Below are 25472 nucleotides of genomic sequence, written 5' to 3'. Positions count from 1 at the left end.
TGAGAATAATTAAAAATGAATAATATTACGCTGATAAACACTTCTCATTAACTTTCTTTCACAAACATGACGTGTCAACTCACAATTAGTTAACTCGCAAATGAGTCTCGCCGACCAAATGCAAGCTATCATGTTGCGTTTGTGAGAAAAAATGAAAAGTGTTTGTCAGTCTATCTTTATTCATTGAAAATAGAGCTCAACTACGACAAGTGAATAAAGCTCGTAAAGTCTACGAAAAGTGAATTGGTCAGACTTGTAAGGACTAAGAAGAGAACTGGTTAATGAAGGGTAAGAAAAAAAGGTAACTACCTCGTAATCATAACGTTCTTTTTTTTTTTTTTATGCTATGATCCAATCTTATTGGATTAGAGTAAACTGGCAAGTTCTTTAGGTATAGGACAATACTACACTTACAATTCAATCTCACAAACTCCAACGTGACAACTCGTAATTAATCAACTCACAAATAAGTCTTGTTTGCCAAATTGGGAACTATCACATCACATCACATCAGGATTGTGATAGAAAGCTTGTAAAATTGGATTATGAGTCAATATTTATTATTAGGTTTAACAATAAAAATGTAGTATAACTACTTCGTGTTTTACTAATTTAAGTCGTAATAACATATAATCTCATTAATATGAAATTGATTTTGATATACAAAGTTTCAATCATAAATGTTACATGTTCAATTTTACTGAGATATCTGCAGGGAAACCCAAAGATCTATATCATTTACATTGTTTCAAATGTGTTTGGTGCGTAAATAAATACCATAAAATATAAATACCAAAATGCTATTGCTACTGCTATCTGTATCTGTATCTGTCCCAAGCTGCAAAAACCCACCTTTTACATAACACATTACAACTCAGGAAGACTGATAGTGAAACACTACAATGGTGGATACAATGATCAGGAGGTGTTCCATCATAAAATCATGTTTCATATATTAATAAAAAATAAAAGCTTTCAAATTACACCATACAACACTCCTCAGAACCCATTTCGCACATTCATCTAACAAGGTAAATTAAGGATACGTATAGCGAAATAATTCAATGCCATTTTATGTGTAGCTCCTAAATTTATGTCCAGGAACAAGAATTGGAGTTGGGAGATAAATAAAACATCAGTACATAAAACATAAAACAAACAGAGACTGTGCTAATGGTAAAACAGGTAATGTGTAATTCAATCATGCATGGTGACTATTACTCCTATCCAAATGCTCCTCACATACGACATTGCTTTAGAATATCCTTGCAACTTGCACGGAGTTCAAAGCCAATTAGGAAGATTAAAAATAGGGTACACAAGTCATCAGAGTGAAGGTACCCTCATTCACATGCTGAGATGCCTGATTATAAAAGCGTAAGACATGACTAAAACCCAAATTTAGCATTAAACGTACTGTGGAGACAACCTCCCTCACCTAAAGTGAGTTGTCTCCTACAAACTTCAGAAAAAACATATCCAAGGATGAAAATAGTCGCTCACCATGTACTTGCTTTGGATGCTTGGAAGAAACCCCCAATGTTCCTCATCTTCAAAGGCCTCTTTTGTACCATGTTTGTCTGCCATAAAGATGAAATTCAATTAAAATTTTATACAATTTATACACTAATAGACCATATGATTAATTGATTGTTAAAGTTCAAAAAAAAAAAAAAAAAAAAAAAAAAAAAAAGGAAGAAGAGCAAGCTTGAAAGTACTAACACACTGTTGAAACAAGTATCTTATTTAGTATCTAGTTCTAGCAATTGTGCGGCCATGAAAGAGATTCCATTTTGTCAGCTAAATGCATGCATTGAAGCAAAAATAAACGTTATGTCAATATCTCAAGTATCATTTATCAATTCTTACAAAATTTTATTGCCATTGTCGTTGCGGTTGATAACTACAGATGGGGGGCCACGTCCAACTCACATTGGGCATAGGGGCAGTTTTGTAAAAACGTAAAAATAAAATGTACTCTTTTATGATTAATTAAAAATATAATATAATATGATCGAATATGACATAATTGAGAAGACAAGTAATGATTTTTTTACCTTAAATTATAATGCTTCAATGTTCAAACACTACAACAGATCCCTAATTCGAAACTTGTAGCTCAAATCGACAACAGGTGCAGGCCGAAACGTAATTAATGGATAAATTAGGCTTCCCCTGAGCTCAATTGAAACAATTAGAAAAGCCCCAATTTTTAGAAACCTGACCCCAGATCTTCCGATTATCTACGAAATTCACACAATTTGATCTGACCACGAACAGAAATAGAATAATTTTTACATAGAGCACCGAAACTAACAGATCTATGCATCGAAAGTCCGTCAAGAAATCAAAACCTAGAAACCGAGAGAAATCAAAATTATTTACATAAAACGAACGAGCGTGAGAAGAAAAACAAAACCATGAGGAAAAACGCTAATGTACCAGAAAATGATGAGTGAACAAAAAAGTTTGGGTTAACTCTTGATGGAGAATCATTATGTAAATTTTTGATTTCGAAATCACATAATGGAATATGAAAAATAAATGTAATCAAACAATGTTCTAATAACCGGATCAGACTAGCCGGTCAAACCGGTGCTTGGTGCCCTCTTCGGTTCGGTTTACTATTTCAACTGTTCACCAAATCCCTAATTTGATCACTGTCGAACGAGGGGCTATCAAGTGCCAAAGTTAGAGGGATTTTGTAGAGTCAAGGCCAGTGGTTCAAGAGGTGGTGTCAGATTGAATTTTGGACATTGGAATCAACCGAAATTTGATCAAAAAAATCAACCCAATACGTGAGTCACGACTGGCAAACGAGGAGCTACCAAGTGTTGAAGATAGAAGGGTTTTGTAGAGTGGAGGGCGGTGAATCAATTGGTGGTGTTGGATTGAATTTTGGCCATCGGAATCAGCCAAAATGTGGCCAAAAAAATCAAAACCTTAACTGTTGTAAGGGTGTGTTTGCAATATTTCAAAACCTGCAGGGACTGATATATTTTCAGGAGTGTTTTTACAAAATTCAAACTTTTTGGATCACAAAAGACCACCGGTTTAAACAGTTGGACCGGTCAACCCATGACCCAACCCCTTTGGCCGGGTGGCACCCCAGGTCAAGTTTCAAAACATTGTAATAAAATGAAACTTGAATCTATTTCATTTCGAAATTTTCTTGCAATTAAATAATTTTAAAAATACATTATAGGAACAATGTTGTCATCAGTATCGTCTTATAACAATCTTTTCCCCCTCCCCTTTAAAGAAACTCCATCTGGGCTTGTGAAAGGTTAGTCCCAATGTAATTTGTATTGTCAAATAAACAATTATTCGGAACAGAGCTCAAAAAACATGAAAACCAATCACCTTCTTAATAACTATTTTACAGTGAAGGGCAGGGCTTCCATCATTCATATGATTTGTACAAAAGGAAAATTGAATTCTTTCTTCTCATTCATAAGAAAATTGGACTCTCTCTATACTTCTTCCTACAAGAAAATTCTTCCTAATTATTCACCACTGAGTACCTAACATTCCACATCTCAATGCAAGAAAATGACTCAAGCTTTCCCATCTCTCACCTTGAAATTCCATGACCCATCTCCAAAAACCTCCTCAATCATACTGCAAGTTGGTAATAAATCAACTTTATTTTGATGGCAACTTGTATAACCACCGTCCCAAACTTTAGCATCACAAGACTCCAAGACATATTCATGGCCACCACCGTTGCTCATCTCATTAAAGCTACCAGGCCAGTAGCCATCCTTGTCCGACTTAACCCGGGGTCCCTGTGCGGCTGCTGCAGTATCAGAAGATGTGCATGAGTCATCTTGGACTTCTCGATCTCCCTTTTCATCCCCTGGAATATTATTTTGGACCTTAGATGAGGGTGTGGAATCACAAGCATTTGATAACTTTCCAGGATATGCTTCTGAATTATTGGTAATGCCATCACAAACAGAATCTGTATTCTCATCATTGTTACGTGTTATGTAGTAAACTTCAGCATCCTCTTCATAAATACGCAAGTCATCTTCATGGCTCTGATAACGCATATCAGGATGGTATGCAGGTGACTCAATAACAGAGTCATCATCATCATCATCAGCTGACATCCCAGTTTCATTGCCACCATAATCATCACTACCCTGCCACTCATCATTATCACTACTGATATTCAACGGGTAACATCTGTTCTGCTCAGCCCGCTTTTGAAGCATAAAGACATTAAAGTAGTAACTGACAATTTCACTTTTTCTTCTGGAAGGGAAGACAGCAGAAAGAATGCTCCAGAAATTCCTACCCAATGAAGCTGGATTAGAATAGACAATCTTGTGAAACATTTGTTCCTCCCCATTGCTCCAATTATTAGCCACTACCTCACCCATGTCATGGAACCCAAGCTCTACCAATTTTTCTTTCCCAAGGTATATTTCTAGTTCCTGCCTTGCTTCTATGATGTGCTGCTTGACACATCTGATAGAGCCCAAATCCTCACAATGACAGTCACTTCTACCAATTCCAGCTCGGCCATAAAAATCAGGAGGTGATGAATCAGTCATCGGAATGATACAAGTTCCCATCCGTACTCTTTCATCTTCAACCTCAGCATACTGTGAGCCCCATGCTGGAATATCAGCTTGATGATTTTGTCCAATAGGAACAGATTTTCGTGGAGGATGATTCATGAGAAAGGAATAGAGATCCCTAGGATGATCCCCTGTCAAGAGTGCACGTTCAGGATTAAAATATTCTGAGCATACCGGTACAAAAACTAGTGTCCCTGGGTGGGAATCCTCTTCGCTGGTACCACTGGTTGGCCCTGAAGAGATGGAGGTGCAGCCAGGACCACTGCTTTCAACATCCTCAGCACTTGCTTGACGTTCAGTTATGTCATCACTTGCTAGCTTTTCATCAGCTTGAGTATTATTTTGAATATATCCACCCTCACCTTTTACATAACACATTACAACTCAGTAAGACTGATAGTGAAACACTACAATGGTGGATACAATGATCAGGGGGTGTTCCATCATAAAACATCATGTTTTCATATTAAAAATAAAAAATAAAAAGCTTTCAAATTACACCATACAACACTCCTCAGAACCCATTTCGCACATTCATCTAACAAGGTAAAATTAAGGATACGTATAGGGAAATAATTCAATGCCATTTTATTAAGTGTAGCTCCTAAATTTATGTCCAGGAACAAGAATTGGAGTTGGGAGATAAATAAAACATCAGTACATAAAACATAAAACAAACAGAGACTTGTGCTAATAGTAAAACAGGCTAATGTGTAATTCAATCATGCATGGTGACTAATTACTCCTATCCAAATGCTCCTACAATACGAACATTTGCTTTAGAATATACTTGCAACTTGCACGGAGTTCAAAGCCAATTAGGAAGATTAAAAATAGGGTACACAAGTACATCAGCTGAAATGGTACCCTCATTCACAATGCTGAGATGCCTGATTATAAAAGCGTAAGACATGACTAAAACCCCAAATTTAGCATTAAACGTACTTGTGGAGACCAACCTTCCTCACCTAAAGTGAGTTCTCTCCTACAAACTTCAGAAAAAACATATTCCAAGGATGAAAATGGTCGCTCACCATGTTCCACTTGCTTTGGATGCTTGGAAGAAACCCCCAATGTTTCCTCATCTTCAAAAGGCCGCTTTTGTACCATGTTTGTCTGCCATAAAGATGAAATTCAATTAAAGTTTTATAAAACTAATAGACCATATGATTCTAATTGATTGTTAAAGTTCAACAAAAAAAAAAAAAAAAAAAAAAGAAGAAGCAAGCTTGAAAGTACTAACACACATGTTGAAACAAGTATCTTTATTAGTATCTAGTTCTAGCCAATTGTGCGGCCATGAAAGAGATTCCATTTTGTCAGCTTAAATGCATGCATTGAAGCAAAAATAAACGTTATGTCAATATCTCAAGTATCATTTATCAATTCTTACAACAAATTTTATTGCCATTGTCGTTACGGTTGATAACTACAGATGGGTGGGACCAAGTCCTACTCACATTGGGCATAGGGGCAGTTTTGTAAAAACGTAAAAATAAAATGTACTCTTTTATGATTAATTAAAAATATAATATAATATGATCGAATATGACATCATAATTGAGAAAACAAGTATTGACTTTTTTACCTTAAATTATAATGTCTTCAATGTCCAAACACTACAACAGATCCCTAAAATCGAAACTTGTAGCTCAAATCGACAACAGGTGCAGGCCGAAACGTAATTAATGGATAAATTAGGCTTCCCCTGAGCTCAATTGACAACTAATTAGAAAAGCCCCAAATTTATTGAAACCCTGACCCCAGATCTTCCGATTATCTACGAAATTCACACAATTTGATCTGACCCACGAACAGAAATAGAATAATTTTTACATAAGAGCACCCGAAACTAACAGATCTATGCATCGAAAAGTCCGTCAAGAAATCAAAACCTAGAAACCGAGAGAAATCAAAATTATTTACATAAAACGAACGAGCGTGAGAAGAAAAACAAAACCCATGAGAAAAACTGCTTAATTTACCAGAGGATTTCACAGATCTGGAAATTATCGAAACCCTAACCCTAGAAATTGATTCGAGCCACGGCCGGAGCCGATACCGGGATCAATCGACAGATGTAAGAAGGAAAAATCAAATCGGAGATCGATTCGAAGAATAGAAGAAGAAAACAGATCGAATTAAGGGAGGAAAGACCGAGATCGGGAAGGAAAAAGTTATTGACGAAAAAGGGCACGACTAGGGTTAGGTTCTCTGAGGAAATCGTAGTAGAAAAGGGGTGAAATGACTAGAAAGGACAGAAGAATTTAGTATAATTACAGAGAGTGCCCTCAGAAATGACGAGGATAGATAAGATAAGAAGAGGTGGAGGGGGAGATTCTGAGAGAAGGGTATAAGCATGTTCTATTTATGGGTATTTGGTGTTGGTGATTATGATTGGATTACGCGAGTGTGAGCGACACGTGGCCTCTCATGGAGGGAAATTGGCGTTTTATTAAATTTTGGCTCTAAATTTTCAAAATTTTTATGCCAATTTTTTTATTTTAATTGCAAACGTGATTTTATTGGTGGAGACTAGAGGAGAGGAATGTAATTTGCTTACTGGAAAGTACTTTTTATCATCATTTTTAATATAAATTTAAAATTAAAATGATCTTTTTCTGCATTTTTTTAAATAATTTTTTCTTTCTTATTCAATTATTATGTTGAAAATTCAATTTCTTGCTGGCCTATTTGATTTGTGATTTAAAAAGTAATTTTCAAAAACTAAAATATGATTTGAATTTTTGAATTGTAATATTTGAAAATATGTTTGATATAATATTTAAGAATTTAGAAAATGACTTTCATTAGTTTTCTAATTTTACACTAATTTTTAATTTTATTAGAAAACTATTTCTAAAAACAATTTGACCCTTAATATTAAACTCATTTTTATAAGATTTGTTATATACCTTATTTAAAAAAAAAAATAGTGTTAAATTTTATATCAAATGGGCGTCGGTTTTAGAATTTCAATAGTGAGAATAATTTAAAATGAATAATATTATTCTGATAAACACTTCACACTAATTTTCTTTTACAAACACGACGTGTCAACTCGTAATTGGTTAACTTGCAAATAAGTCTTGCCTGATCAAATGCAAACTACCATATCGCGTTTGTAGAAAAAGTGAAAAGTGTTTGTCAATCTATCTTTAATCATTCAAAATAGAGCTCAACTACAAAAAATGAATGGAGCTCGTAAAGTCTATGAAGAGAACTGGTGAGACTTGTAAACACTAAAAAAAGAACAGGTTAATAAAGGATAAGAAAAAAAAGAACCCTAATATGACAACTCGCAATTAGTCAACTCACAAATATGTTTTGTTTGTCAAATTAGGAACTATCATATTGGGATTGTGGTAGAAGGTTTGTAAAATTGGATTATGAGTTACATTTAACAATAAAAATGTAGTATAACTACTTCCTCTGTAGTCACAAGTGTTCTACTAATTTAAGTCGTAACAACATATAATCTCATTAATATGAAATTGATTTTGATATACAAAGTTTCAATCATAACTGTTACTGAGATATCTGCAGGGAAACCCAAAGATCTATATCATTTACATTGTTTCAAATGTGTTTGGTGCATAAATAATTATAAATACCATAAAATATAAATACCAATACTTTGCTATTGCTATTGCTATCTGTCCCAAGCTGCAAAAAGATTAATCACAATTTACATCTGCCATGACCTTATAAATCAACCCCCTCGTCGAGGCCTTTAGAACTGATCATTACGTTAGAATCGATTTGCTTGTCGAACTTCTTCTTTCTCCTCGCCTCAAACTCTTGGAATCCCTCCATCTAAATTTCATATTTTATAAAGTTCAGTGTTTACATACTAAACTCTCTGTTTCTGCCGAAAAACTTGAAAAGCAAGTCAAGCCAATATGACCTACCTGCTGAAATTGATCCATTGAAATTGGATTATCGTGCAGGGATATATTCTGCAACGCTTTGCAATCCTTCAACAGATTATTAGGTATCTGCAAATCAAGAAAGTATTAATACGACATAAAATCAGAATAAAGAGATCTAAAATCTTGAAATATTGATTCCAGTGGCAAAATGTTGGCAGTCAGAGCAGCCCACAACAGACAATAATAATAAGATGTTCTTCTTCCACGGGCATTTTTCAATTGAGGCTTTAATTATCATGCAAAATTGTAAATCAACAATTTAGGGGAAAGAAAAGAAAAAGAATCCTATTAAGCTAACATACTTCCAACTCAATAACTCAAGAATGATTTGATGACGGATCTAATATCTTAAATGTACAAATAAAAAAATGATTAGATAATGGATCTACTGTCTTAAATTTCCGCATAGAAAATGATTAGATAAAGGATAAACTATCTTAAATGTAGATGTCAGAAAGCAATTAAGACTGAAATTACATGTTAACTACCTGGCTCACGTTATTATTGTTTAAGGAAAGGGACTTTAAGTGAATGAGATTACAAACTGATGCAGGAAGATCCTCAATAAGATTTTCTGCAACTTAAAGAAATTCATACAGCTTAGTGAAACATAAATAACATACTAATATTGCCACCATGGCATTAGCGCCACAAACAGGCATGAGAAATAAAGAGGGAAAAGCAAGAAGAAAAAAGAACATGCAACAATATGATACAAATACTAAGATTGCAAAAACTTTAAAATATTGTGTTAGAAAAATTACTGGGAAGGACAAACTGTCTAAAACCTTATCACAGTTGTTCACTCCTTCAGCAGAAATACTTGGCCACCGTGTAATTAGAAGGTAAAAAGATCACGCATGGTGCGGCAACAGAATTTGACGCTAGAATATTCTGGGTAATTTGATGGTAGAATGTTAAGAGGCTTACTTACTAAATTTCAAGATTTTGCATATATTATGAAAAGGTTGTTGTCATGCACCTCTAATCAATGGAAACTAATTAAATAAAAATAATCTCCATCTAGACGACAAAGTAAAATTGCATAGTACAGTTTAGAAAAAGGAATGTAAAAGACCTATGTAAAACTACATGGGCTAAACATTGCATATCTTAACCACCCACTTGTGGCGTACTATGAGTAATAGTAAGAATTGCCAATACAATGTAGGGTTGACAAAGTTTTTTTATAGTAGTTTCAATGTTTAAAACAATTCTACATCCATGGATTACAATATATCTTTTTAGTAATGTATCTTTGCTATTTCTTTGTGGATGTGTGAATGTCTAACTTCCATTTTATGAGGGGGAGTTGCCTATTTATACCCGCTTAGCTCAAGTATGATTACATTTTGCAAGTAGCCTGGTATCGTGTAGATCTCTCATGCCTTCACATTCGTTAGAACTCAAAGCATATCCTTAAATTAATGAGTTTTGAACAAGTGTGAGAACCAAATTCACCCGGCACAATTCTTGAGTCGGTTTGGGTTTGTAACGTTATATTCTTTTTGCCTTTGGAGACGTATTATGTTCTGGATGGTAGAATATTTTCTTGGATTCTGATTATTGCTTGATGATATCAGCATATCTCAGTCCTTTTTAGGCATCACAACATCCATGATCATAATGGTAAGAAAACCCGCCAACCATGACTTATCTCCAACCACTCGACAAACATATTTGATAAACATGGCCATAAGGCATCCGCACAATTGATTATGATTAACATTATTATTATGCCGATGGTACACTCCTTCGTTGCATTGCAGGTAAGGATCTCAAAACCTTGCTTTTTGCAACTTCAAATAGCTTCCTAACATCTAGCATTGATTCTTAAGTGTTTCAGAGACTGTGTTGATAGGAGAAACAACTTGGATTAATGTAGAAATTCCAGACTAATAATGGTTTCTCTCCACCTCTCTCGCAATGCTCGTAATTCTCGATTCAACTACTTTAGGCCTTCTTCATCCAAAATGATGAGTGAACAAAAAAGTTTGGTTAACTCTTGATGGAGAATCATTATGTAAATTTTTGATTTCGAAATCACATAATGGAATATGAAAAATAAATGTATCAAACAATGTTCTAATAACCGGATACAGACAGCCGTCAAACCGTGCTTGTGCCCTCTTCGGTTCGGTTTACTATTTCAACTGTTCACCAAATCCCTAATTTGATCACTGTCGAACGAGGGCTATCAAGTGCCAAGTTAGAGGATTTTGTAGAGTCAAGGCCAGTGTGTCAAGAGTGGTGTCAGATTGAATTTTGGACATTGAATCAACCGAAATTTGATCAAAAAAATCAACCCAATACTGTGAGTCACGACTGGCAAACGAGGACTACCAAGTGTTGAAGAAGAAGGTTTTGTAGAGTAGGGCGGTGGAATCAATGTGGTGTTGGATTGAATTTTGGCATCGGAATCAGCCAAAATGTGGCCAAAAAAATCAAAACCTTAACTGTTGTAAGGTGTGTTTGCAATATTTCAAAACCTGCAGGGACTGATATATTTTCAGGAGTGTTTTTTACAAAATTCAAACTTTTTGGATCACAAAGACCACCGGTTTAAACAGTTGGACCGGTCAACCCAAGACCCAACCCCTTTGGCCGGGTGGCACCCCAGGTCAAGTTTCAAACATTGTAAAAAATGAAACTTGAATCTATTTCATTTCGAAATTTTATTGCAATTAAATAATTTTAAAAATACATTATAGAACACATGTTGTCATCAGTATGTCTTATAACAATCTTTCCCCCTCCCTTTAAAGAAACTCCATCTGGGCTTGTGAAAGGTTAGTCCCAATGTAATTTGTATTGTCAAATAACAATTATTCGGAACAGAGCTCAAAAAACATGAAAACCATCACCTTCTTAATAACTATTTTACAGTGAAGGGCAGGGCTTCCATCATTCATATTTTGTACAAAGGAAATTGAACTCTTTCTTCTCATTCATAGAAAATTGGACTCCTCCTATACTCTTCTACAAGAAAATTCTTCCTAATTATTCACCACTGAGTACCTAACATTCCACATCTCAATGCAAGAAAATCACTCAAGCTTTCCCATCTCTCACCTTGAAATTCCATGACCCATCTCCAAAAACCTCCTCAATCATACTGCAAGTTGGGTAATAATCAACTTTATTTTGATGGCAACTTGTATAACCACCACCCAAACTTTAGCATCACAAGACTCCAAGACATATTCATGGCCACCACCGTTGCTCATCTCATTAAAGCTACCAGGCCAGTAGCCATCCTTGTCCGAACTTAACCCGGGTCCCCTGTGCGGCTGCTGCAGTATCAGAAGATGTGCATGAGTCATCTTGGACTTCTCGATCTCCCTTTCATCCCCTGGAATTATTTGGAACTTAGATGAGTGTGGAATCACAAGCATTTGATAACTTTCCAGATATGCTTCTGAATTATTGGTAATGCCATCACAAACAGAATCTGTATTCTCATCATCTTTACGTGTAATAGTAACTTCAGCATCCTCTTCATAAATACGCAATTCCTTCATGGCTCTGATAACGCATATCAGATGTATGCAGGTGACTCAATAACAGAGTCATCATCATCATCATCAGCTGACATCCCAGTTTCATTGCCACCATAATCATCACTACCCTGCCACTCATCATTATCACTACTGATATTCAACGAACATCTTTGTTCTGCTCAGCCCGCTTTTGAAGCATAAATTAAGTAGTAACTGACAATTTCACTTTTTCTTCTGGAAGGGAAACAGCAGAAAGAATGCTCCAGAAATTCCACCCAATGAAGCTGGATTAGAATAGACAATCTTGTGAAACATTTGTTCCTCCCCATTGCTCCAGTTATTAGCCACTACCTCACCCATGTCATGGACCCCAAGCTCTACCAATTTTTCTTTCCCAAGGTATATTTCTAGTTCCTGCCTTGCTTCTATGATGTGCTGCTTGCACATCTGATAGAGCCCAAATCCTCACAATGACAGTCACTTCTACCAATTCCAGCTCGGCCTAAAAATCAGGAGTGTGTGAATCAGTCATCGGAATATACAAGTTCCCATCCGTACTGTTTTCATCTTCACCTCAGCATACTGTGAGCCCCATGCTGGAATATCAGCTTGATGATTTTGTCCAATAGGAACGATTTTCGTGGAGGATGATTCATAGAAAGGAATAGCATCTCCTAGGATGATCCCCTGTCAAAAGTGCACGTTCAGGATTAAAATATTCTGAGCATACCGTTACAAAAACTAGTGTCCCTGGTGGGAATCCTCTTCGCTGGTACCACTGTTGGCCCGAAGAGATGGAGGTGCAGCCAGGACCACTGCTTTCAACATCCTACCTTGTGACGTTCAGATTATGTCATCACCCTTTTCATCACTTGATATTTTTGAATATACACCCTCACACCTACATACCACAACAACTCAGAAGACTGATAGTGAACACTACAATGGTGGATACAATGATCAGGAGGTTGCATCAAAAACACAATTTTTCATATTAAAAAAAAAATAAAAGCTTCAAATTACACCAACAACACCTCCTCAGACCCCATTCGCACACTCATCAACAAGGTAAAATAAGGATACGTAAGCGAAAAATCAATGCCAATAAGTGTAGCTCAAATTATGTCCAGGAACAGAATTGGAGTTGGGAGATAATAAAACCATAATAAAAAAAACAAACAGAGACTTGTCTAAGGAAAACAGGCTAATGTGTAACAATCATGCATGGTGACATAATCTACCAAATGCCCTACAATACGACACTGCTTTAGAATCCTTGCAACGCACGAGTTCAAAGCCAATAGAATTAAAAAAGGGACACAAGACATCAGCTGAAAGGTACCCCATTCACAATGCGGAGGCCGATTTAAAGCGTAAGACATGACTAAAACCCCAAATTAGCATTAACCGTACTGGGAGACCAACCTCCCCACTAAAGGAGTTGTCCTCCACAAACTTCAGAAAAACATATCCAAGAGGAAAAAGTCGCTCACCATGTTCCACTGCGACTTGAAGAAACCCCCAATGTTCCTCATCTTCAAAGGCCGCTGTACCATGGTCTGCCATAAAGAAATTCAATTAAATTTTATACAATTTATACAACTAATAGACCATATATCTAATTGATTGTTAAGTTCAAAAAAAAAAAAAAAAAAAAAAAAAAAAAAAAGGAAGAAGAAGCAAGCTTGAAAGTACTAACACCTTGTTGAAACAAGTATCTTTATTAGTATCTAGTTCTAGCCAATTGTGCGGCCATGAAAGAGATTCCATTTTGTCAGCTTAAATGCATGCATTGAAGCAAAAATAAACGTATGTCAATATCTCAAGTATCATTTATCAATTCTTACAATAAATTTTTTGCCATTGTCGTTGCGGTTGATAACTACAGATGGTGGGGCCACGTCCAATCTCACATTGGGCATAGGGCAGTTTTGTAAAAACGAAAAATAAATGTACTCTTTTATGATTAATTAAAAATATAATATAATATGATCGAATATGACATCATAATTGAGAGACAAGTAATGATTTTTTTTTACCTTAATTATAATGTCTTCAATGTTCAAACACTACAACAGATCCCTAAATTCGAAACTTGTAGCTCAAATCGACAACAGGTGCAGGCCGAAACGTAATTAATGGATAAATTAGGCTTCCCCTGAGCTCAATTGACAACTATTAGAAAAGCCCAAATTTATTGAACCCTGACCCCAATCTTCCGATTATCTACGATTCACACAATTTGATCTGACCCACGAACAGAATAGAATATTTTTACATAAGCACCGACAACTAACAGATCTATGCATCGAAAAGTCCGTCAAGAAATCAAACCTAGAAACCGGAGAAATCAAATTATTTATAAAACGAACGAGCGTGAGAAGAAAACAAAACCCATGAGAAAAACTGCTTAATTACCAGAGGATTTCACAGATCTGGAAATTTCGAAACCCTAACCCTAGAAATTGATTCGAGCCACGGCCGGAGCCGATACGATCAATCGACAGATGTAAGAAGGAAAAATCAAATCGGAGATCGATTCGAAGATAGAAGAAGAAAACAGATCGAATTAAGGAGGAAAGACCGAGATCGGGAAGGAAAAAGTTATTGACGAAAAAGGGCACGACTAGTGTTGGTTCTCTGAGGAAATCGTAGTAGAAAAGGGTGAAATGACTAAAAGGACAGAAGAATTTAGTATAATTACAGAGAGTGCCCTCAAAATGACGAGGATAGATAAGATAAGAAGGTGGAGGGGAGATTCTGAGAGAAGGTATAAGCATGTTCTATTTATGGGTATTTGGTGTTGGTGTTATGATTGGATTACGCGAGTGTGAGCGACACGTGGCCTCATCGGGAGAAATTGGCGTTTTATTAAATTTTGGCTCTAAATTTTCAAAATTTTTATGCCAATTTTTTTATTTTAATTGCAAACGTGATTTTATTGGTGAGACTAGAGGAGGGATGTAATTTGCTTACAAAAGTACTTTTTATCATCATTTTTATACATAGTAAGATGTTCCTTAATTAAACAATTTGTAACTTTTGTCCACTCATTGAAAAAGTGTGAAAACTTTATAACTTGATTGATAATATCCCTTTATTTTCATCAACATCATTAATCTATTGTTCTTTACACAAGAATAACCGTCAAATTATCTAAAACCCTAAAACTCAAAAAATAATAATAAAGACAACAGAGGATACAATCATGGTAATTACATATGTTGATACTTGATTTTGACAACAACGACTTCGTATGTGTAAAATGCTGCTGATTACAGTGAGTATGTGAGATACTGTGAGTACAATAGCATGTAAAAATGTAAATGTAGAGTTGACCAAATGATTTTTATAGTGGTTCAGATGCTTAAAACGAATTATACATCCACTAGGATTACAAGTGTTTGATGTTCTAGGGTCCGTTTGGTTCTTTATTTCCTACCCTATTCCCAATCCTAATCCCAAAATAATTGTTTGTTTTATTATTTAGGAAATACTATTATATTTTATTTAATTACTTTTAGTCCCCTTAAGTTTATTAATTTAATTAAACACCCCCAGAAAAAAAAATTAAAAATTAACAAAAACAACCCCACCCACCCATAGTTGCCAAATTTTGGCGGTGGTTGCCGAAATCTGTCACAACGGCTTAAAAACGGTCGAAACTGGCCGTTAATTTGTCGATCTGGCCTTTTCCAGCCAGATCCATGCTGGATCTGGTTGAAAAAGGCTAGATCTGGCTTACAATGGTCGTCATTGACCGTCAATGACGGCCATATCAAATGCTGGATCTGGTTGAAAAAGGCTAGATCTGGCTTACAATAGTCGTCATTGACCGTCAATGACGGCCATATCAGATCTGACATTTTGCGGTTGTCGACGGCCAGATCTGGCCGGAAAAGGCCAAATCGACGCACGACCGGCCAGATCCGATCGATCTGTGTCGTAAGTCGTAACGCCAGATTTCGACGATGGTGGCCAGAATCTGGCACTGTGGGTGGGTGGGGGTGTTTTTGTTATTTTACAAAAATTTTATATATTGGGGTGTTTAGTTAAATTAGCAAACCTATGGGGTTTTTTTTGTTAAATTTTAATTTTACCTCGTAATAATCACCCTACTCAACTACCCAATACTATTTCCAAAATCCTATCCAAAATAACAAACCAAACGGAAGTGTTCTTAGAGAATGTCAAGCCAGTATCTTTTTAGTAGTGTATCTTTGCTATTTTCTTCGTTAGATGTGTGAATGTCTAACTTCCATTTTATGAGAAGGAGTTGCCTATTTATACCCGTTTAGCTCAAGGTAATGATTAAATTTTGCAAGTGGCCTGGTATCGTGTAGATCCTTCCTGCCTCGCATTCGTTGAGAACTCAAAGCATATCCTTAAATTAAATGGGGTTTGGACAAGTGTGAGAACCAAATTCACTCAGGCACAAATTCTTGAGTCGGTTTGGGTTTGTAACAGCTATATTCTTTTTGCCTTTGGAGACATGTTATGTTCTGGATGGTAGAATGCTTTCTTGGATTCTGATTGATGCTTGATGATACCAGCATATGTCAGTCCTTATTTTAGACATCACAATATCCATGATCATAATGGTAAGAAAAACCGGCCAAACATGACTTATCTCCAACCACTTGACAATACAATATTGATGATAAACATGGCCACAAGGCATCCGCACAATCTGATTATGATTAACATTATTATTATGCCGAATGGTACACTCCTTCGTTGCATTGCAGGTGAAGGATCTCAAAAAACCTTGCTTTTTGCAACTTCTAAATAGCTTCCTAACATCTAGCATTGATTCTTAGTTTTCAGAGACTGTTGTGATAGAGAACAACTTGGATTTAATAGAATTCCAGATAATAATGGTTTCTCTCCACCTCTTTCGCAATGCTCGTAATTCTCGATTCAACTACTTTAGGCCTTTTCATCCAATGATGAGTGAACAAAAAAGTTTGGGTTAACTCTTGATGGAGAATCATTATGTAAATTTTGATTTCGAAATCCAAATGGATATGAAAAATAATAAATCAACAATGTTCTAATAACCGAATCGACAGCCGGTACCGGTGCTTGCCCTCTTCGGTTCGGTTTACTATTTCAATTGTTCACCAATCCCTAATTTGATCCTGTCGAACAAGGGGCTATCAAGTGCCAAAGTTAGAGGGATTTTGTAGAGTCAAGGCCAGTGGTTCAAGAGTGGTGGTCAGATTGAATTTTGGACATTGGAATCAACCGAAATTTGATCAAAAAATCAACCCAAAACGTGAGTCACGACTGCGAACAGGAGTACCAAGTGTGAGTTAAAAGGGTTTGTAGAGTGGAGGCGGTGGATCAATTGGTGGGATGATTGAATTTTGGCCTGCGAATCAGCCAAATGTGGCCAAAAAATCAAAACCTTAACTGTTTAAGGTGTGTTTGCAATTTTCAAAACCTGCAGGGGATGAATATTTTCAGGTGGTTTTTACAAAATTCAAACTTTTTGGATCACAAAGAGACCGCCGTTTAAACATTTGGACCGGTCAACCCAGACCCAACCCCTTTGGCCGGGTGGCACCCCGTCAGTTTCAAACATTGTAATAAAATGACTTGAATCTATTTCATTTCGAAATTTTTTGCAATTAAATAATTTTAAAATACATTATAGGAACCATGTTGTACAGATTGGTCTTATAACAATCTTTTCCCCTTCCCTTTAAAGAAATCATCTTGTGCTTGGAAAGGTTAGTCCAATGTAATTTGTATTGTCAAATAAACAATTATTCGAACAGAGCTCAAAAAACATGAAAACCATCACCTTCTTAATACTATTTTACAGTGAAGGGCAGGGCTTCCATCATTCATAGATTTGTACAAAGGAAAATTGAATCTTTCTTCTCATTCATAAGAAAATTGGACTCTCTCTATACTTCTTCCTACAAGAAAATTCTTCCAATTATTCACCACTGAGTCCCTAACATTCCACATCTCAATGCAAGAAAATACTCAAGCTTCCCATCTCTCACCTTGAAATTCCATGACCCATCTCCAAAAACCTCCCAATCATACGGCAAGTGGTAATAAATCAACTTTATTTTGATGGCACTTGTATAACCACCTCCCCAACTTTAGCACTCACAAGACTCCAAGACATATTCATGGCCACCACCGTTGCTCATCTCATAAAGCTACCGGCCATAGCCACCTTCTCCAACTTAACCCGGGCCCGGTGCGGCTGCTGCAGTATCAGAAGTGTGCGAGTCATCTTGGACTTCTCGATCTCCCTTTTCTCCCCTGGAATATTATTTGGACCTTAGATGAGGGTTGGAATCACAAGCATTTGATAACTTTCCAGGTATGCTTCTGAATTATTGGAATGCCATCACAAACAGAATCTGTATTCTCATCATTTTACGTGTTATTAGTAAACTTCAGCATCCTCTTCATAAATACGCAAGTCATCTTCATGCTCTGATAACGCATATCAGGATGGTATGCAGGTGACTCAATAACAGAGTCATCATCTCATCATCAGCTGACATCCCAGTTTCATTGCCACCATAATCATCACTACCCTCCACTCATCATTATCACTACTGATATTCAACGGGTAACATCTGTTCTGCTCCCCCGCTTTTGAAGCATAAAGACATTAAAGTATAACTGACAATTTCACTTTTTCTTCTGGAAGGGAAGACAGCAGAAAGAATGCCTCCAGAAATTCCTACCCAATGAAGCTGGATTAAGAGACAATCTTGTGAAACATTTGTTCCTCCCCATTGCTCCATTATTAGCCCCTACCTCACCCATGTCATGGAACCCAACTCTACCAATTTTTCTTTCCCAAGGTATATTTCTAGTTCCTGCCTTGCTTCTAGATGGTCTGCTTGACACATCTGAAGAGCCCAAATCCTCACAATGACAGTCACTTCTACCAATTCCAGCTCGGCCATAAAAATCAGGAGGTGTGAATCAGTCATCGAATGATACAAGTTCCCATCCGTACTTTTCATCTTCAACCTCAGCATACTGTGAGCCCCATGCTGGAATATCACTTGATATTTTGTCCAATAGGAACAGATTTTCGTGGAGGATGATTCATGAGAAAGGAATAGAATCCCTAGGATGTCCCCTGTCAAGATGCACGTTCAGGATTAAATATTCTGAGCATACCCGGTACAAAAACTGTGTCCCTGGGTGGGAATCCTCTTCGCTGGTACCACTGGTTGGCCCGAAGAGATGGAGGTGCAGCCAGGACCACTGCTTTCAACATCCTCAGCACTTGCTTGACGTTCAGTTATGTCATCACTTGCTAGCTTTTCATCAGCTTGAGTATTATTTTGAATTCCACCCTCCCTTTTACATAACACATTACAACTCAGTAAGACTGATAGTGAAACACTACAATGGTGGATACAATGATCAGGGGTGTTTCCATCATAAAACATATGTTTTCATATTAAAAATAAAAATAAAAAGCTTTCAAATTACACCATACAACACTCCTCAGAACCCATTTCGCACATTCATCTAACAAGGTAAAATTAAGGATACGTATCGGAAATAATCAATGCCATTTTTAGTTAGCTCCTAAATTTATGCCGAACAAGAATTGGAGTTGGGAGATAATAAAACATCAGTACATAAAACTAAAACAAACAGAGACTGTGCTAATGGTAAAACCTAATGTGTAATTCTCATGCATGGTGACTAATTACTCCTATCCAAATGCTCCTACAATAGACATTTGCTTTAGAATACTTGCAACTTGCACGGAGTTCAAAGCCAATTAGGAAGATTAAAATAGGGTACACAATCATCAGCTGAAATGGTACCCTCATTCACAATGCTGAGATGCCTGTTATAAAAGCGTAAGACATGACTAAAACCCCAAATTTAGCATTAAACGTACTTGTGGAACCAACCTCCTCACCTAAAGTGATTCTCTCCTACAAACTTCAGAAAAAACATATTCAAGGATGAAAATGGTCGCTCACCATGTTCCACTTGCTTTGGATGCTTGGAAGAAACCCCCAATGTTTCCTCATCTTCAAAGGCCCTTTTTGTACCATGTTTGTCTGCCATAAAGATGAAATTCAATTAAATTTTATACAAACTAATAGACCATATGATTCTAATTGATTGTTAAAGTTCAAAAAAAAAAAAAAAAAAAAAAAAAAGAAGAAGCAAGCTTGAAAGTACTAACAACATGTTAAACAAGTATCTTTATTATGTATCTAGTTCTAGCCATTGTGCGGCCATGAAAGAGATTCCATTTTGTCAGCTTAATGCATGCATTGAAGCAAAAATAACCGTTATGTCATATCTCAAGTATCATTTATCAATTCTTACAAAAATTTTATTGCCATTGTCGTTCGGTTGATCACTACAGATGGTGGGCCAGGTCCACTCACATTGGGCATAGGGCAGTTTTGTAAAAACGTAAAAATAAAATGTACTCTTTTATGATTAATTAAAATATAATATAATATGATCGAATATGACATCATAATTGAGAAAACAGTATTGATTTTTTACCTTAAATTATAATGTCTTCAATGTTCAAACACTACAACGATCCCTAAATTCGAAACTTGTAGCTCAATCGACAACAGGTGCAGGCCGAAACGTAATTATGGATAAATTAGGCTTCCCCTGAGCTCATTGACAACTAATTAGAACCCCCAATTTTGAAACCTACCCAGATCTTCCGAATTACTACGAAATTCAACAATTTGATCTGACCCCGAACAGAAATAGAATAATTTTTACATAAGAGCCACAAAACTACAGATCTAGCATCGAAAATCCGTCAGAAATCAAAACCTAGAAACCGAGAGAAATCAAATTTACATAAAACGAACGACGTGAGAAAAAAACAAACCCATGAGAAAAACTGCTTAATTACTACAAGAGATTTCACAGATCTGGAAATTATCGAAACCCTAACCCTAGAAATTGATTCGAGCCACGGCCGAGCCGTATCAATCGACAGATGTAAGAGGAAAAATCAAATCGGAGATCGATTCGAAGAATGAAAAGAAAACCGATCGAATTAAGGGAGGAAAGACGGGATCGGAAGGAAAAGTTATTGACGAAAAAGGGCACGACTAGGGTTAGGTTTCTGAAGAAATGTAGTAGAAAAGTGTGAAATGACTAGAAAGGACAGAGAATTTATAATTACAGAGAGTGCCCTCAGAAATGACGAGGATGATAAGATAAGAGAGGTGGAGGGGAGATTCTAGAGAGAGGTATAAAGCATGTTCTATTTATGGGTATTTGTGTTGTTGATTATGATTGGATTACGCGAGTGTGAGCGACACGTGGCTCTTCCGGGAGGAAATTGCGTTTTATTAAATTTTGGCTCTAAATTTTCAAAATTTTTATGCCAATTTTTTTATTTAATTGCAAACGTGTTTTTATTGGTGAGACTAGAGAGAGGAATGTAATTTGCTTACTGAAAGTACTTTTTATCATCATTTTTAATATAAATTTAAAATTAAAATGATCTTTTTCGCATTTTTTTAAATAATTTTTTCTTTCTTATTCAATTATTATGTTGAAATTTCAATTTCTTTGGCCTATTTGATTTGTGATTTAAAAGTAATTTTCAAAAACTAAAATTGATTTGAATTTTTGAATTGTAATATTTGAAAATATTTGATAATATATTTAAGAATTTAGAAAATGACTTTCATTCGTTTTCTAATTTTACACTAATTTTAATTTTATTGAAAACTATTTCTAAAAACAATTCACCCTAATATTAAAGCATCTTTATAAGATTTGTTATATATTTTAAAAAAAAATAGTGTTAAATTTTATAATCAAATGGGGTGGTCTTGAATTTCAATAGTGAGAATATTAAAATGAATATATTATTCTGATAAACACTTCCTATTAATTTCTTTACAAACAGACGTGTCACTCTACAATTGTTACTCGCAATAGTCTGCCGACAAATGCACAGCTATCATTGCTTTTGTGAGAAAAAATGAAAAGTGTTTGTCATCTATCTTTAATCATCAAATGAGCTCACGAACAAAACAAGTAATAAGCTCGTAAAGTCTATGAAGAGAATTGTGAGACTTGTAAACAACTAAAAAAGACACGGTTAATAAAGGATAAGAAAAAAAGACCCACTAAATATGACACTCGAATTATCACTCACAAATATGTTTTGTTTGCAAAGAGGACACTATCATCATTGGATTGTGTAGAAGGATTTGTAAAATTGATTATGAGTTATTTAACAATAAAAATGTAGTATAACTACTTCTGTATTTGTTCTACTAATTTAAGTCGTACATCTAATCCTCATTAATATGAAATTGATTTTGATATACAAAGTTTCAATCATAAAGGTTCATGTTCACTGAGATATCTGCAGGGAAACCCAAAGATCTATATCATTTACATTGTTTCAAATGTGTTTGGTGCTAAATAAATAACCATAAATAATAAATACCAATACTATTGCTATCTGCTATCTGCTATCTGTCCCAAGCTGCAAAAAGATTAATCACAATTTACATCTGCCATGACCTTATAAATCAACCCCCTCGTCGAGGCCTTTAGAACTGATCATTACGTTAGAATCAATTTGCTTGTCGAACTTCTTCTTTCTCCCTTGCCTCAAACTCTTGGAATCCCCCATCTAAATTTCATATTTTATAAAGTTCAGGGTTTACATACTACTCTCTGTTTCTGCCGAAAAACTTGAAAAGCAAGTCAAGCCAATATGACCTACCTGCTGAAATTGCCATTGAAATTGGATTTATGTGCAGGATATATTCTGCAACGCTTTGCAATCCTTCAACGATTATTAGGTATCTAACAAGAAGTTTATACACATAAACAGAATAGAGATCTAAAATCTTGAAATATTGATTCAGTGGCAAATGTTGGCAGTCAGAGCCCACACAGCCACAACGACATAATAATAAGATTTCTTCTTCCAGGGCATTTTTCAATTGAGGCTTATTATCATGCAAAATTGTAATCAACAATTTAGGGGAAAGAAAAGAAAAAGAATCCTATAAGCTAACATACTACAACTCAAATGATTTGATGACGGATCTATATCTTAAATGTACAATAAAAAATGATTAGATAATGGATCTACTGTCTTAATTTCCGCATAGAAATGATTAGATAAAGAATAACTATCTTAAATGTAGCACAAAGCAATTAACTGAAATTACATGTGTACTACCTGGCTCACGTTATTATTGTTTAAGGAAAGGGACTTAAGTGAATGAGATTACAATGTGATGGAAGACCTCAAAGATTTTCTGCAACTTAAAGAAATTCATACAGCTTAGTGAAACATAAATAATACTATATTGCCACCATGGCATAGCGCCACAAACAGGTATGAGAATAAAGAGGAAAAGCAAGAAGGAAAAGAAAACATGCAACAATATGATACAAATACTAAGATTGCAAAAACTTAAAATATTGTTTAGAAAAATTATTGGAGGACAATCCGTCTAAAACCTTACAGTTTTTCACTCCTAGCAGAAATCTTGGCCACCGTATAATTAGAAGGTAAAGATCACGCATGGTGCGGCAACAGAATTTGACGTAAATATTCTGGGTATTTTGTGGTAGAATGTTAAGAGGCTTACTTACTAAATTTCAAGATTTGCATATATTATGAAAAGGTTGTTGTCATGCACCTCTACATCTGAAACAATTAATAAAAATAATCTCATCTAGACGACAAAGTAAAATTCATAGTACAGTTTAGAAAGGAATGTAAAAGACAGTAAAACTACATGGTAAACATTGCATATCTTAACCACCCACTTGTGGCGGATGGATAGAGGGGCTGGTTGAAAGATCCCCCCGTCTTGAGTTGTTGTCAAGGGGTGGCCAATTATCATATCTAAAAAAAAAAAAAACCATTGCATATCCTTTCTAGTTGTATTGTTTAGAAAAAAGAACATAAAAGACCGATGTTAAACAACTACATCAAATAGTGGGTTAAACATTGCATATCTTTCTAATACTCTAAACCTCATACTATCTTTGATGCTTAATTATGTAACAATTACAAAGTAGCAAAGTGGATAGCAATTAAAAGAATAAAAAAAAGTGATTCAGACGTACCGTTTGCTTGTAATTCTTCCAAAGAGAAGCAACTCCCAATTGATTCTGGAAGAGACTTTAACTTATTAGAAGATACATTCAAAAGAACCAACTGCAAAATCAGACATTCCAAATTAGATTCCAGAACTTAAGAGAGATGTGCTAAATGGATCATCTCACAAGCCAAAAGTACAAACAAAGAAGTAGCAGCACTCTGAAGAAAAAATCTCAGTTAGTTCTAGTTGCTCCATGAATCTAATCAATAAGCATAATTCTGACCCCTGCTTGAACCATCAATGAGTCAAAATCACAACACCCAACGAGGAAAATCATAACTACATTTTTAGGACCTATACAACAACTCTTTATCGTTAACTCATAAATCACATAAGAAGGAAGAAATCAATTCTAGTCAGTATTGCAAAAGCGAAATAGACAATAAACAGACTTTAAGGAATGCTCCCCAACCGGCATTTTAAAGCTTTACTTAATACCTATAAGATTCCCACACCCAGCAAATGAAATTTAATTTCAATGTTTTATTGGAATCCAGGTCAGATGGATATCAAATCAATTAAAATAATAAATCAAATAAATCCTTCGCTTTCTCAAGGGCACTGCACAAGGTCACCAAGGTCATGTCTCTCTTGAAGGAACCATTACCCATGGTTGTAAAGTTTAAAGAAGTTTTGTTGGTATAAGCAATTCTAATCATTTAAAAAAATATTTCTGTAAATTCTAAGTTCCACAATGCAAATTAATAAAGATGCAGGATTACCAAAAGTTCAAGGTCAGAATTTCCACGATTTCACTCTGACTACATGCAAATATATGGCAATGGTAAAACAACTGCAAGAAATTCATTCACCAAACATTGTAACTTACATTGCGCAAGCTCCCAATAGTCTCAGGCAAGCTGGTTAATACGTTTCCTAAGATGGATAACTGCTCAAGCCTCACCAACTGGCCCACTAGACAAAAGAAATTCAAATACAATTAACACAACTACACCATCTTATGGGACAAAAAGTCACTCCAAGAATCCTATACCAAAAGCAGGAAAAAGAAAATGACCAATGAAGCTTGCAAATATAGCGATGAAGGTAATTTGACGAACCATGAAAGCAATGAAACTAAACTAAATATCTTACTTATTTAGAGAAAAATATTACATTCATCAGGCAAGGAAGAGATTCGATTCCCATCAAGCGTCATAACTTTTAAAGATTGAAGCTTCCCCAAATTCACTGGTAGTCTCTCAATAAGATTATCAGCTAAGGCCTGAAACAGGAAAAGTTCTTTAGCAAATACTCAAAGTTTTGCCTAGAAGACTACCGTGCACCAGTGCATCATTAAAAATTACAAAA

At 35.5% G+C, this 25472-nt stretch overlaps 2 protein-coding genes across 6 annotated transcripts; both read right to left on the bottom strand.

Annotated features, from left to right (window-relative positions):
• Nucleotides 1-3131: 3131 nt before the first annotated feature.
• Nucleotides 3132-20588, bottom strand: LOC116116178. Of its 5 annotated transcripts, XM_031402281.1 has the most exons (4): nucleotides 6575-6915; nucleotides 6178-6484; nucleotides 5624-5705; nucleotides 3132-4951 (listed from the first exon to the last, which is right to left on the bottom strand). In XM_031402281.1, the coding sequence occupies exons 3-4, from the start codon at nucleotides 5697-5699 to the stop codon at nucleotides 3558-3560; spliced, it is 1470 nt and encodes a 489-aa protein (XP_031258141.1). In that variant the 5' UTR covers nucleotides 5700-5705; nucleotides 6178-6484; nucleotides 6575-6915; the 3' UTR covers nucleotides 3132-3557. The 5 variants fall into 5 exon arrangements, with proteins under 5 accessions (XP_031258141.1, XP_031258158.1, XP_031258150.1 ...); XM_031402298.1 differs by lacking the exons at nucleotides 6178-6484; nucleotides 6575-6915 and adding an exon at nucleotides 20551-20588; XM_031402290.1 differs by lacking the exons at nucleotides 6178-6484; nucleotides 6575-6915 and adding an exon at nucleotides 14061-14193.
• Nucleotides 8372-25387, bottom strand: LOC116116222 (plant intracellular Ras-group-related LRR protein 7-like). The gene is made up of 5 exons (XM_031402320.1): nucleotides 25257-25387; nucleotides 24991-25076; nucleotides 24127-24217; nucleotides 9010-9095; nucleotides 8372-8587 (listed from the first exon to the last, which is right to left on the bottom strand). Coding segments are annotated over exons 1-5 (423 nt in total). The 5' UTR covers nucleotides 25258-25387; the 3' UTR covers nucleotides 8372-8428.
• Nucleotides 25388-25472: the final 85 nt, after the last annotated feature.

The sequence above is a fragment of the Pistacia vera genome, unplaced genomic scaffold (genome assembly GCF_008641045.1).
Source record: "Pistacia vera cultivar Batoury unplaced genomic scaffold, PisVer_v2 Contig123, whole genome shotgun sequence".
NCBI lineage: Eukaryota > Viridiplantae > Streptophyta > Magnoliopsida > Sapindales > Anacardiaceae > Pistacia > Pistacia vera.
Note: the sequence above shows the minus strand (reverse complement) of the source record. Positions and strands in the feature narration are given on the sequence as shown.